This window comes from Miniopterus natalensis, chromosome 4 (genome assembly GCF_054644295.1).
Source record: "Miniopterus natalensis isolate mMinNat1 chromosome 4, mMinNat1.hap1, whole genome shotgun sequence".
Lineage (NCBI taxonomy): Eukaryota > Metazoa > Chordata > Mammalia > Chiroptera > Miniopteridae > Miniopterus > Miniopterus natalensis.
Window position 1 is genome coordinate 44792621 of NC_142084.1, and position 13138 is coordinate 44805758.

Sequence of the window (13138 nt, forward strand, 5' to 3'; positions counted from 1 at the left end):
TATTTGGATAGGGGTTCTTTTCTCCAGCCCACCTTCCACAATGCTACTACAACTATCTTACTAAAATGTAATTCTAATCTTGTCACTCCCTCCTTTAGAAATTGTGCAGTAGCTCCTCATTGCCTAGAATAAAGTCCATTCTCTTAGACTGGACAGTCACCCTTCCATCACCTGACCCCAGACTATCTTTCTCTCCTTACCTGCCACTCCCTGTATGTGCGCCATACAGTCATCTTCCAGAGTTTCGGGAGCATTCCATGAACTTCCATTACACTGTGCCTGTGTGTGATCTGCCCAGAACACCTTTCTCAACTCACCAAAATCCTTCTCACCTCTGGCTTTCTTAGCGCACTCTCCTCCTTACCCAGGGCAGAGTTAACTCATTCTCACCTGGGTGGTAATTCCTTCCGTCCTGGGTAACAATTTGTGCATGTACCTGTTTATCAGTTATAAGTAGTTATATCTATTTATTTTCTTTGAGAGATTGTAAGTCTTTTGAAGGTAAATACAGTGACTTGTCACTGGATCATTTGATAAATAATGAATTTATAGAAAATGCCAGGCTCTGTTTCAGCCGCAGTTTTTATTGTACTGACAGCACCAACCACAAGGCTTGGCCTATAGTCGTAGACTAGTTAAAATAGTCTTTAGGCCTGGCTGAGTGTTATCAAACCTGTTGGTATCAGACAAGATCATAAATAAACTTTTTGATAATGTTTCAGACCAAGTTGTTTTTAAATGTAGTGTGTATTTTTTAATTTTTGTGCTTTAGTCGAAGAAAAAAGGATTGAGCGCAGAGGAAAAGAGAACTCGCATGATGGAAATTTTTTTTGAGACGGTAAGTCAGTCATTTTCCCTAAGATTTTTAGTATTTCACATAATGTTTTTCTTACGTATATATCATCCATTGTTAACTGTACCTTTTTTTAAATCCTCACCTGAGGATATGCTTTTTCATTGATTTTTAGAGAGAGGAAGTGAGATGTGTGTGTGTGTATAAAAAGAGAAACATCGATTGGTTGCCTCCATCACGCACCCCCAACTGGGGATCCAGCCTGCAATCTGGGTATGTGCCCTGACCGGGAATCAAACCCGCCACCTTTTGGTGTATGGGATGATGCTGCAGCCAGTTGAGCCACACCACCTAGGGCTTAACTGTACCTTTTTAAAATTAGAAATCAATACTCATGAACTTCCTGAAGAATGATAAAATTCTGCAAATATCTGTTGTGCTTGTGAGCTATGGCATATAAAAGAACCTTATCCCAGTGTTCATAGAGCCTTTCTATCCAGACTGTCCTACACACTGGACCCAGAATTATCTTTCTAAAGCATATGTCTGATTGTGTCCTCTCTCTGCCTGAAACTGATAATGAGAGTAGTTCACATCTACCGAGTGCCTCCTCGGTGCCAGTCATGTGGTGTAGCTTATCTGATTTTATCCTTTTAACCCTCTGAGATCAGTACTGTTGTTATTGTCCTCATTCTGCAGATTTGGACATCTGAGAAACAGCTAAATAAAATACCAGTCCTGTATCTCAAAAAATGGAAGTGATAGTGCCAGGATTCAAAACAACGAGGATTATCTGATTTTAGAGGCAGTGATAAATACTGCCTCTTTGCATTTATAAATCAGTCTGTAGTGTATGATGGTACATAGGCTTCCTTAATTTTTTCCAGTTATTTGTGCCTGCCAAGAGAAAAATGATGCAATAGGTACAGTAAACACAAGGTGTATGAGGTTGCTGCCAGCATAACGGCATATTGTTTTACAGCGAAGTATTTTTATAAGTAGAAAGAGTACACTTAGAATAATGGTAAAATATACAGGATAGTAAATACATCAGTAACAGTCATTTACTATCATTATCAAGTATTATGTGCTGGACATAATTGTAGGTGCTGTGCTTTTATACAGCAGGCAGCACAGTAGGTTTGTGTACACCAGCATAACCTCAAACACGTGAGTAATACTTTGCACTATGAGGATGACTAACTACAATGTCAATAGGCAGTAGGCATTTTTCAGCTCCATTATAATCTTATGGCATGTTCACCAAAATGTCATTATGCAATGCATGACTGTAATTGATTGGTTGATTGATTTCAGTTCAAATACTGTATATATTCATCCATATGAATACATACATGTGTATATTTGGAGTTGCTAATGTACTAGAAAAATAATTCTTTGCCCATTACCCTTAAGAAGAACATGGTAACATTATAGCTCAATGATAGAGAACTTGTACCTGAAGTTTGTTTCACCTAATAACTTTGTGACTTTAAGGAAGTTCTTTAACCTAAGTCTTTGTTTTCTCATCTATTGGTATAAGAATTCAATGAGATATTCTGTAAAACATTACAATGCCCAGGTCATAACTGCTTAATTAAAAGTCATCTAGTGGTAGCTTACACAGTTATTTTTTTAGGGGCTAGAACCATTGTGTTCATCTCTCCTTTATTATCTTTGTTTAATGCTGGGGAGAACTAATATATGCTTGAGACCATTTTCTCTGTCTACTTAAATGACCACATTTTAGTTCTGAGTCTAGTTCTTTGCAAGCTTATGTATTTACACAGCAACCCCACTGGGGCAGCTGGTATGTCTGGGGCTCTTCCTTGATGACCAGTTACAGGCAGATGTCTCAATGAGTTCATGTCCTTTATCCAGGGAATCTGAAGTATTTGCACATAGGTTTGATTAATTGATTTTTTTAAATGCATTAGATACCTAAAGCCAGTAATTCATTGCATGTTTTCTGAGTATTATCTTTAAACAGTTTATTCCCAGATGTGCAAAAATTGATTTCATACCCTAAGACCAATGACTTAGTATTTTCCTTAATTTACTAAACCTTAAGTGTAGTGAGATGAAGTTATTTTTTCCAACACTTTATTATGAAAGATGAAAGAATTTTACAGTGATACCTATGTGTCCCACACCTAGATTCTACCATTAACATTTTACTCTACTTGCTTTATCACTTATGTATTCATCTATCCACTCCTTTATCCATCTGTCAGTTTGTCTTTGGTGGGGAATGTATACCCAGGTACCAGTCTTTTATCATATATATGTTTTGTCAATATTGTATTCTAGTCATTTTTTGTCATTTCAATTTCTTAATACTACCCTTGGATGAGCAGAAGTTTTAAATTTTTATGAAATCTAATTTCCACCCTATTGAAGTTGACTTTTCAAGCTTATTTTGGAAGAAATAGATCCCAGATTTCCAAACAATTATCACAATAGTTCTCCTCTAATTCCTGAGTACTTCTGTCTTAAATTTTTCACTTTGTCTATCCGAGTTTTTTTTATTACTTTAACCAAGGCTTATTACAAAAAGAAAGGATTAACTGTAAGATTAAATATTCTACATGTATAGATTCCTATAATGTTTTGCTTTGGTGGACACACAACCTGTATAGACGAATGATTGATAGGCAGCCACGAATTATATAATTTTCCTATTGTTTAAGTGTAGCTCTTCCATGAAACTAAACAATTTTTGACAGTCGTCTGTTTTGCTTTTAGTTGAAACTGCTAAATCTGTAACATATGATATATGCTAAACAAAGTACTGTTTGTGTTTTTCTTAAAATCAGTGTCAGAGAAGCTGGATTATCTCATGTTAACAAATAATTCATCTTAACTAGTTTTTTTACTTTAGTGCGAAGGTGTTCTCCAGTTACTTTAAGATTTGTATGTTCATGCAAAACCTTCTATTGAAGGCATTGAACAAGATAATTTCAGTTTCTTCTAGCTCCAAAATGCTTGATTTTATTGCACTGTTAATTTTCAGGCATAGTTTTTTAGTACAGTCTTTTATGAACATAATTATGGTAAATATAAATATATAGTAGAAAAATAAATAAATGTTTTTCATCTCTTAAAAAATTTTTTTTAAACAGAAAGATGTATTTCAATTAAAAGACATGGAGAAGATTGCTCCCAAAGAGAAAGGCATTAGTAAGTATTAAAGACATGCTGGGATATTTAGGGAAATAACGGTCATCTTTTCTGCTACAGTCTTTCACTTTATGGAAACATAAATTTCTAGAAAGGAATGCTTATAAAAGTCTTTACATGATGTTTGGTCCACGGCCACAATTCCTGTGTTTGGAGTATCTGCTGTAGGAAAATTAAAATGGAATATGCATGCATGCCTCTGTATACACAAACACACATATATACATGCATACAAATATACACATTTATCTATTTATGGGTATAATTGACTTCAACAGAAGTAAAAACTGTTCATGTATGTTTTAATATTTATTAAATATGACTTTTTGTCTTTACATGGTGTATTGGTTTTCTGTAGCAGCAAATGACCACAAACTTGGTAACTTAACACAATGGAAATTTATTCTCTGATTTCTGGAGATGAGAAGTCAAAAATCAAGGTGTCAACAGGGTTGGCTCCTTCTGAGAGTCTGAGGGAGAATCCATTTCATGTTTCTCTTCTAGCTTCTGGTGGCTGCCAACAGTGCTTGGCTTACAGACACATCATTCTAATCTCTGCCTGTGTCTTCACATGGCCTTCCCTTTTGTTTTCTCCTTTTCTGTCTCTTATAATGACAAATGTCATTGATTTGGGACCCATCCTAAATCCAGGATGATTTCATCTGGAGATTGTTAATTATATCTGTACATATGATTTTTCCAAATATTGTCACATTCACAGATTCTGGGGAGTTATATTTTGAGGGACTCCACTATATAGGATACATATTTTCTTAAACTGACTTTCTGATTATGTAAACTACATGCTTATTTTAACAGATTTGGAAATTATAAAGAATATAATAAAAATAAAAGTTGTTCATAAGCCCTCTATTCTGGGACCACCACTGTTAACATTTTGGTGTATTTTGATGTCTTATTCTTTTTTTTTTTTTATTTTATTTTTTCCATTGCCCCTTATCCCCTCTATGCCCTCTTCCACCCCCCGGAGCTGTTCCAATAACCACAGTGTTCACTCTGTTGACCGTGTCTATGTCCATGAGTCCTCTCTCTTTTCTTTTTTGTTCAATCCCAACAAGTACCCCTCCACCTCCCAGAGCTGTGTGCCTGCTCTCTATCTATGAGTCTTTCTCTATGTTGCTTGGTAGTTCAGTTTGTTCATTAGATTCCACATATGAGTGAAATCTCATGGTACTTGTCTTTCTTTGGATGGCTTATTTCACTTAGCATAATGTTTTCCAGGCCCATCCATGCTGTAGCAAACTTCCTTTTTATGGAAGAATTGTATTCCAATGTGTAAATGTACCACAGCTTTTTTACCCACTCACCTACAAGTGGACACTTGGGCTGCTTCCAAATCTTGTAAATCATGCTGCAATGCACATAGATAAAGACACAACAAAGAAAGAAAGTTATAGGCCAATATCCTGGATCAACATAAATGCTAAAATCCTCAAAAAATATTAGCAAACTGAATCCAGCAATACATTAAAAAGATCATACACCATGATCAAAAGGGACTTATTCCTGGGATGCAAGATTGGTACCATATCTGCAAAACAATAAATGTGATGTCTTATTCTTACATGCTATTTGTCTTTGTATGTATGTATCTGTCCATTTCTCTGAGAAGGAACTATGCTGCATATAAAGTTTTGTGTTCATGTATTTTTTCATATAACATTATATCATCCACATTTACCTATGTCATGTGCTTTAAAAAAAATGATGTCCAGCATTTGCATCTCCTAATGTTTACTTCTGTGACTACCTACAGTGCCAGGATTTGCTTAGCCCATTACCTATTGTTGAAACATCTAGGTTGTTCCCAAATTTTGCTGCTAAAATTAATATGTAATTAACATGCTACCCATAAATTTTTTTCTAAAAGACTGGTTTTTTTAGAGCAGTTTTAGGTTCACAGAAAGATTGAGAGGAAGGTACTGAGATTTCTCATATACTTCCTGACTCTGGCTCCCAACATGCATAGCTTGTATTATCAACATCACTCACCATTGGTACATTTGTTACAATTGATGAACTAGCATTGACACATCAATATCACCCAAAGTCCATAGTCTACATTAAGGCTCACTCTTGGGGTTATACATTCTACGGGTTTGGACAAATGTATGAAGACAGATCCATCATTATGGTTTCATACAGAGTATTTTCACTGCCCTAAAAATCCTCTGGGCCTATTCACTCCTACCTCTCCCCCTCATAAATTTTTTCCACATCTCATATTACTTCAGAAGGAAATAGAATAGAAAATAGAGACTTGTGTAGTCTTAGGCTTTTTATATGTATTCTCAAATTACCTCAAGAAAGGCTATACCAAATTAAACTCACATTCATTTCTCAGAACTGTGTTTTCACTTTTAGAATTTTTTGATATTTTTATTTCACTTTGTCCTTCTTTACAAGTGAGGTTGAATGTTTTACATATTTGGTGTTAATTTTATTTATTTATTAAATCTTTAATTTTTAAGTAGATTTCATTATATTTGGTGATCTGCTCTAGGAAAAATCAAAATGGATATTAAAATAGGAAAAATTTCTTGGTACAGTTTTACTTAATAGAAAGTAAGAATTGTTCATGAATTTCAAACATTTGTGAAATATAACTTTATATTTTTATGTGCTATTTTAAAACACTTTTTTTCTGATTTTTAATATCTAGTTTGTTTATTTCTTTATTTTTTTCTTCTTCTTAATAGTTTATTTTAGTTTCCTTAGCAAAAAAGGCAATACATATTTATTGTTGGAAAAAGAAAATAGAAAAATGAGTAAAAAAAAGGAAGTAAAAATTACCTCTTAACCTGTCATTCAAAGATAACCACTGTCACATTAGTGTATACTGTCTCTTAATTTTATTTTATTTATTTTTTTAAATATATCTTTATTGATTTCAGAGAGAGGAAGGGAGAGGGAGAGAGAGATAGAAACATCAATGATGAGAGAGTCATTGATCGAGTCCGCAAGCCGGGCATGTGCCCTGACCGGGAATCGAACCCCGACTGCCTGGATCCTAGGTCGGCGCTCTACCGCTGAGCCACGCCCGGCCGGGCTTAACTTTATTTTTTGATATAATACATTCTATATAATACATTTTGAATGTATATATACCATGCCATTAAATATTTTATAACATAAATTTAATGATTGCATAGTTTCCCATCACAGTAAAATACTTTAAAAAGTCCAGTTATTGGACTTGCTCCCAACTTTTTACTATGGAAAACAGTGCTTTCACAAGCATCCTTATGCATATCCATCATTATTGTCTTTGGCTGAATTTATAAAAGTGAAATTTCTACATAAAAGGTATATGCCTAAATCTAAAGCTTTAGATACAATGCTGCCGTGTTTTCCACCCAGGTTGAGAGTTCCCATTTTCCTGAATCCTTTATTATATTTTTTAGTGTTTTTAATTTGGTAGTCAAAAAATCATCACATAGCTTTATTTAAATTTTTAAATTATTAATGGGGTTGATGAACATTTTTCTTGTTTATTGACCATGCGCATTTTGTAGGTGCCCACTATTACACTTTTGTTTTTCTATTGCAGTGTTTGGCTTTTTTGTTACTATTTTTAAAGCTTCTTGTTTATTAAATTATTAACTCTTGACCTATAATATTTGTTGCGTTCTCCCAGTTATTGGCCTTTGAATTTTATTTATGATAAATCTTTAAAAATTATATCTTTTAGCTGCTATGTCAGTAAAAGAAGTTCTCCAAAGCTTAGTTGATGATGGTATGGTTGATTGTGAGAGGATTGGAACGTCTAATTATTATTGGGCTTTTCCAAGCAAAGCTCTTCATGCAAGGAAACGTAAGTTGGAGGTTCTGGAGTCTCAGGTAAGGTACCACAGTTAAAAGTAATAGATATGCTTTGTAAGAAAGACATTTGTTTTACTTAATCTTTTTATTTAGAGGTTTCTGTTAAATTTTTCACACACATTATTTGACTTAAAGTCTAAAGATAATCAACATCTCTTTCTCCCAAACGATATAAGGGCCTTAGAATGTTTTAACTTTCATCTTTCCATGTGCTATGAAATTGTTTTCTAGTATTTTAGTTCCTTTTAGGTTTACAGAAAAATTGATGGGAAGGTACAAAGAATTCCCTAAAATTGCCCTACCAAATACACAGTTTCCCCTGTTCTCCCATCTTGTATTAGTTTTTGTGTAGACACGTGCTTTCTTTCATTTCTCCTGGGAATTGCTGAGTCATATGATAACATGTTGAACTGTTCGAAGAACTTCCAGACTTTTCTAAAGCAGTTGCACTATTCTGCATCCCTACCAGCAATGTATGAAACTCCAATTTCATCATTTCCTCACCAAAACTTGTCACTACCTGACTTTTTGACTCTAGCCATCTTGGTGGATATGAAGTGGTACCTCATTATTGTTTGCTGTCCATTGCCCTGCTGACTAAGGATGTTGAACATCTTTTCATGTGTTTGCTGACCATTTGTATATCTTTCTCAGAGACCTATCAGTTCAGATTCTTTGCCCATGTTTTATCTCTTAAACATGATGCTGCATTTTTTTTTCCTGTGAGGAAACGACGTGCATATTCATCACTCAGCAATTTTTAAAAAAAGTTATGCAATTAATAACTTAATACAGGGCTATATAAATAAACTTTTTTAGGCCTTACTATGTTTTCCTGTCCTCATGGATTTTCGTTCTTTTACCCCCTTGGCAAATTCCCTTGTCCTTCCTTTCTGCTTAGCCAGTTCTAAACGTTTCTCCTCAGAAACCCTCTTGAACTCTCATAGCTTGAGGATACATACCACAGATTTTGTCTTTTAACTTTTCACATGTATAAGTCTTATCTTTTCGATTATTTTTTCAAAGAACTTTATTGAGGAATAATTGACATAGAAAAACCGCTCATATTTAAAGTTTATAAGTTGGTAAGTTTTCACATGTATACATTCATGAAACTATCAGCATAGTGAAGATGATGACTTCCCAGCACACCAAAAAATTTTTCATTCCCCTTTTCAGTCTTTCTATCCTGCCCTCCCTGCACTGTTCCCTTGCCCCCATCCCCAGGCAACTACTGATTTGCTTTCTGTCACTATGCGTTAGTTTATATTTCCTAGAATTTTCTATAAGTGGAATCATACAGCATGTACTCTTTTTCCTGGTTTCTTTTACTCAGCATAATTATTTTAAGATGTATCCATGTTGCTGTGTGTATTAACCATTTATTTGTACTGCTGAGTGGTATTCCATTATATGGATGTACAACAGTTTGTTTACCTGTTGATGGACATTTGGGTTTTTTGTTTCATTTTGGGGTTATTAGAAATAAAGCTGCTATGAGTATTCATATACAAGTCTTTGTATGAATGTTTGTTTGCATTTTTAATGGGTAAATAACCTCAGAATGGAATAGCTGGATCATATGGTAGGCATAGTTTAACTTTTTAAGAGATTGCCAAACTTTTCCATAGTGTCATGCTGTTTTATATTGCCACCAGCTATGTATCAGAGTTCCAGTCTCTCTACATCCTGATTAATACTTGGTATGATACCCATTTTAATAAGTGTATAGTGATATCTTGTGGTTTTAATTTCTATTTCCATAGTGACTGATAATGTTGAGCATCCTTGAATGTGTTTGTTTGTCATCCATATATCTTTTTGCCTTTAAAAAAATTGGGTTGTTTATTTTTATTATTGAGTTTAGAGAGTTCTCTGTACTGTCTGGATATAAATCCTATATCAGATAAATACTTTGCAAATGATTTTTCCCCAGTCTGCAGTTCATCTTTTTATTCTCTTAACTCTTAGAGCAAAAATATTTAATTTTGAGGAAGTCTTATCAACTTGTTTCTTTATGGTTGGTGTTTCTGGTGTTATATCTTACTTTCCTCCAGGCAATTATTCATGCCCGAAACAGCATAATAGATGCTAAGCATCTTGGTTGACTTTGTAAGCCAGAGAAACTCTTTGACTTTGAGGAAAAGAGCCAAATGTACACTTTTCATTTCTTTGCCTCTGGATTTAGCATAATCTCTACTTAGTAAGCGGAGGAACTTGGCAAACATTAATAGAAATAAGGAAGAGACTCTTGCTAGTATGCTAGTACAATGAATCTATTTTAAAAAGTGAGCATAATATTGTTGTTTATTTATACTGAGTGACTGAGGAATAGGATGTTCTAATTAGTTACTATCAGTATACCCCCTCCCTACTGATCTGAGAGTGGGCATCCAGTGTATTTTGTGACATACTCTTCTCTTCCCACCCCTGTTTACAAGCTGGAGGTCAAAGCCTAATCTCACACACCTGCGCAGAAATCAGAGGTCAAGTCAGAAGCTAAACACACAGGCAATAGATTTAATACCTTCTGTTCTCAGCACTCAGAAATAAATGAAGAGTGAGATTTTGATACGTCATTTGTAAAAGGTTGATAACCCTTTGCATTTACTATAAATTTTAAAAAACATTACCATTCCACTGATCTAAACCTACTTTATTCTTTTACTGAGATTTGGGAAGTCATGTCAGTATCATACTATGCCCCTCAACCGTGGTTCTGAAGATCATGCGTTATTTTAGAGAAATGATATGGCTTAATGGAAAGATAGAAATTAGACTGGATTTATATTACATTTCACTTCTTACTAACTGTAGGGTCTTAGAAAAATTTCTTAAGCTCTTTAAAGCCCCAGTTTCCCAATTTGTAAAAGAGAGATTATACTTATTGCAAAGGGTTGTGGTGCAGATTAAGTGATATGGGTAAAGTGCCTGGTGGAAGTAGGCACTTAGTATGTGGTGGCCACAGATTCAGCTAGATTAGTACTCATCCAGGAGTATATACTGTAAGTTTATTTGTTCAGTCAGAACAAATATTTGAGGGTCTACCATGCATAAGACATTTTACCAGGTACCAGAAAAAGTAGAACTCAAAATCCATGCTTGATAAGAAAGAACTTGTAACCTGTGCTAAAGCTGATCTATATACACACGAAGAGGAAAGTGAAGAGTGAAAAGTGTTTTAAGTCTAACTGCTTAAATGAGTGTTAGGGATACAAAAGCTGAAAGAGGTGGTAGGGTTTACATAAAGAGAAGGCCCTCAGTTAACATTGAATTGAACCAGATTCCAAATTCAAGGTTGCACTGAAGGATCAGTGTATTCAACACATTGCCAGAGTAAAATGTGAACTTCCTTTCAGTTTCTTGTTAATTACTTCCAGATTAGAGAGAGGGGGAACTCTTAATTTTTTTCTCCCCATCATTCTGCTTTGGTTCTGTCAGTGATTTCAATTATGTGCAGGAATGTATTCGTCTCTTGAGAATAGACATTTTTGTAGTAGATCTGAAAATTAAATCAGGAAACATTTTTTTCTCCCTTTCCTTTAGGTTGTATGTGTTGATCATTATTAAAGACAGTCTTAAAAAGCCTCATGATTATAATTTATGTCTCTCTTTAACATTTCTAAGCTAGCAAACAAGCCATCAACTGTGTGGGGGTTGCATTAACTACATCTACAGATATTTACTGCATGCCTGCTCTGTGCATGTAACGCGCCAAGTTCTTGGGGCAATGTAAAAATAATAGAATATGTGTTTCATGTTGAGATAATTTATGCTTTCTTGGTAAGGCAAGATAAATCCCTTATGTAGTTAACTTTTTATGAAAAGACATAGTTAATGAACTATGTAAGATTTAATTTATGTAAGATCAGTGCCAAATACTGTTGTTGCTATGGGTCCTAGTTGTTACATGAGTTTAGAGGATAGCAAGATTTTTAGAAATCCATATAGTTAAGGGAAACTTTTTAGAAACAATTATTTTGAGCTGAAAGTTGAGTAGATTTAGATGGATGGAGGAAATTCCCAAGCAGGGCAGAGGGAGCCACTGATGCTGATATTGACAATGGCAGCCAAAATGTATTGAGCACTTAGCCAGGTACAGTTTTAAGAGCTCATTTAGTTGTTTGGGCTGCTACAACAAAATACCACAGAATGGGTAGCTTACAAACAACAGAAATTTATTTCTCACAGTTTTGGAGGTTGGTCAGGTAAGAGCTCTCTCGGGTCACAGACTTCTCATTGTACCCTCACATAGTGGAAGGGGCTGGCATCTCTCTGAATACACTTTAATAAGGGCACTAATCTTAGTCATGAGGACTCCACCCTCATGACTTAAGCATCTCCCCAAGGCCCCACCTACTAATACCATTACCTTTAGGGGTTAGGATTTCAACATATTAATTTGGGGGAACACAAACTTTCAGATCATAGCAGAGCTCTTGCATGTTTTATATCATTTGATCCTTACAACTGCATGAGGTAGGTATTAACTCCATTTTACATGTAAGAAGACTGAGGCACCATGAGTTTAAATAAATTGCCCAAGGTGACAGTGTTAGTAGATGGTGAAGCAGGATTCAAATCCAGGCATTCTGACTTCGTAGTCCTTGCGCATAACCACAAATAAACAAAACTTTAAAGCAGATTACACTCAGTGAATAGTTGGTGACCAGCATGAAAAGAATGTAATTTTTTTTATTTATATAGTAATGGGAAAATAAGGTTAGAAATTAGATCGAGGCCCTATTATGGGATGTTTTAATGGTTGGTTGGTTTTTTTAAAAATGTTCTTACTGATTTCAGAGAGAGGAAGGGAGAGAGAGAGAAACATCCATTGGCTGCCTCCTGCACACCTACTAGGGATCAAGCCCGTAACCCAGGTATGTCCCCTGAGAGAGAATCGAACTGGCCACCTCCTGGTGCCTGGGACAACATGCAACCAGCTGACCCACACCAGCCGGGCAGTGTTTGGTTGGATTTTATACACACCATGCAGGGGAAGTTGAAATTTTCTTGTCAGACTGTTTTTATGGGTTTTCTTTTTGCTGATCTAAATACTTAAAAAAAATAGGTTATAAGCTTAGAAAATACTAGTGTTATTATATTATGATATTAAGTAAAAAACTCCCCCTCTTCATATGTAATATAGTATTATTAATGTTGCTCAAAATACGTAATGTAGTATTTTATTTCTGCAAAGCTGAAGTAAATATTTGGGTTGTACAGGAAAAAAGTTGTTAAGCTAGCCTCTCTAAATAGCTGTTACACAGATATATTCCTGAAGACTTTTTACATAAATTAATAACTTTAATGGGCAAGAAA

The 13138-nt window shown here is 34.9% G+C and overlaps 1 protein-coding gene across 6 annotated transcripts in view; it reads left to right on the forward strand.

Moving 5' to 3' along the window:
- MND1 (meiotic nuclear divisions 1) overlaps positions 1–13138 on the forward strand; it is a 50022-nt gene that overhangs the window by 4530 nt on the left and 32354 nt on the right. For all 6 annotated transcript variants that reach the window (XR_001602077.2, XM_016197771.2, XM_016197769.2 and 3 more), the window contains exons 2-4: positions 773–838; positions 3916–3973; positions 7686–7834. Coding sequence is in view for 5 of the 6 variants with exons in the window: in XM_016197771.2 (XP_016053257.2) it covers positions 773–838; positions 3916–3973; positions 7686–7834 (273 nt within the window). In the remaining variant the exon portion in view is untranslated. The remainder of the gene's footprint in view (positions 1–772; positions 839–3915; positions 3974–7685; positions 7835–13138) is intronic.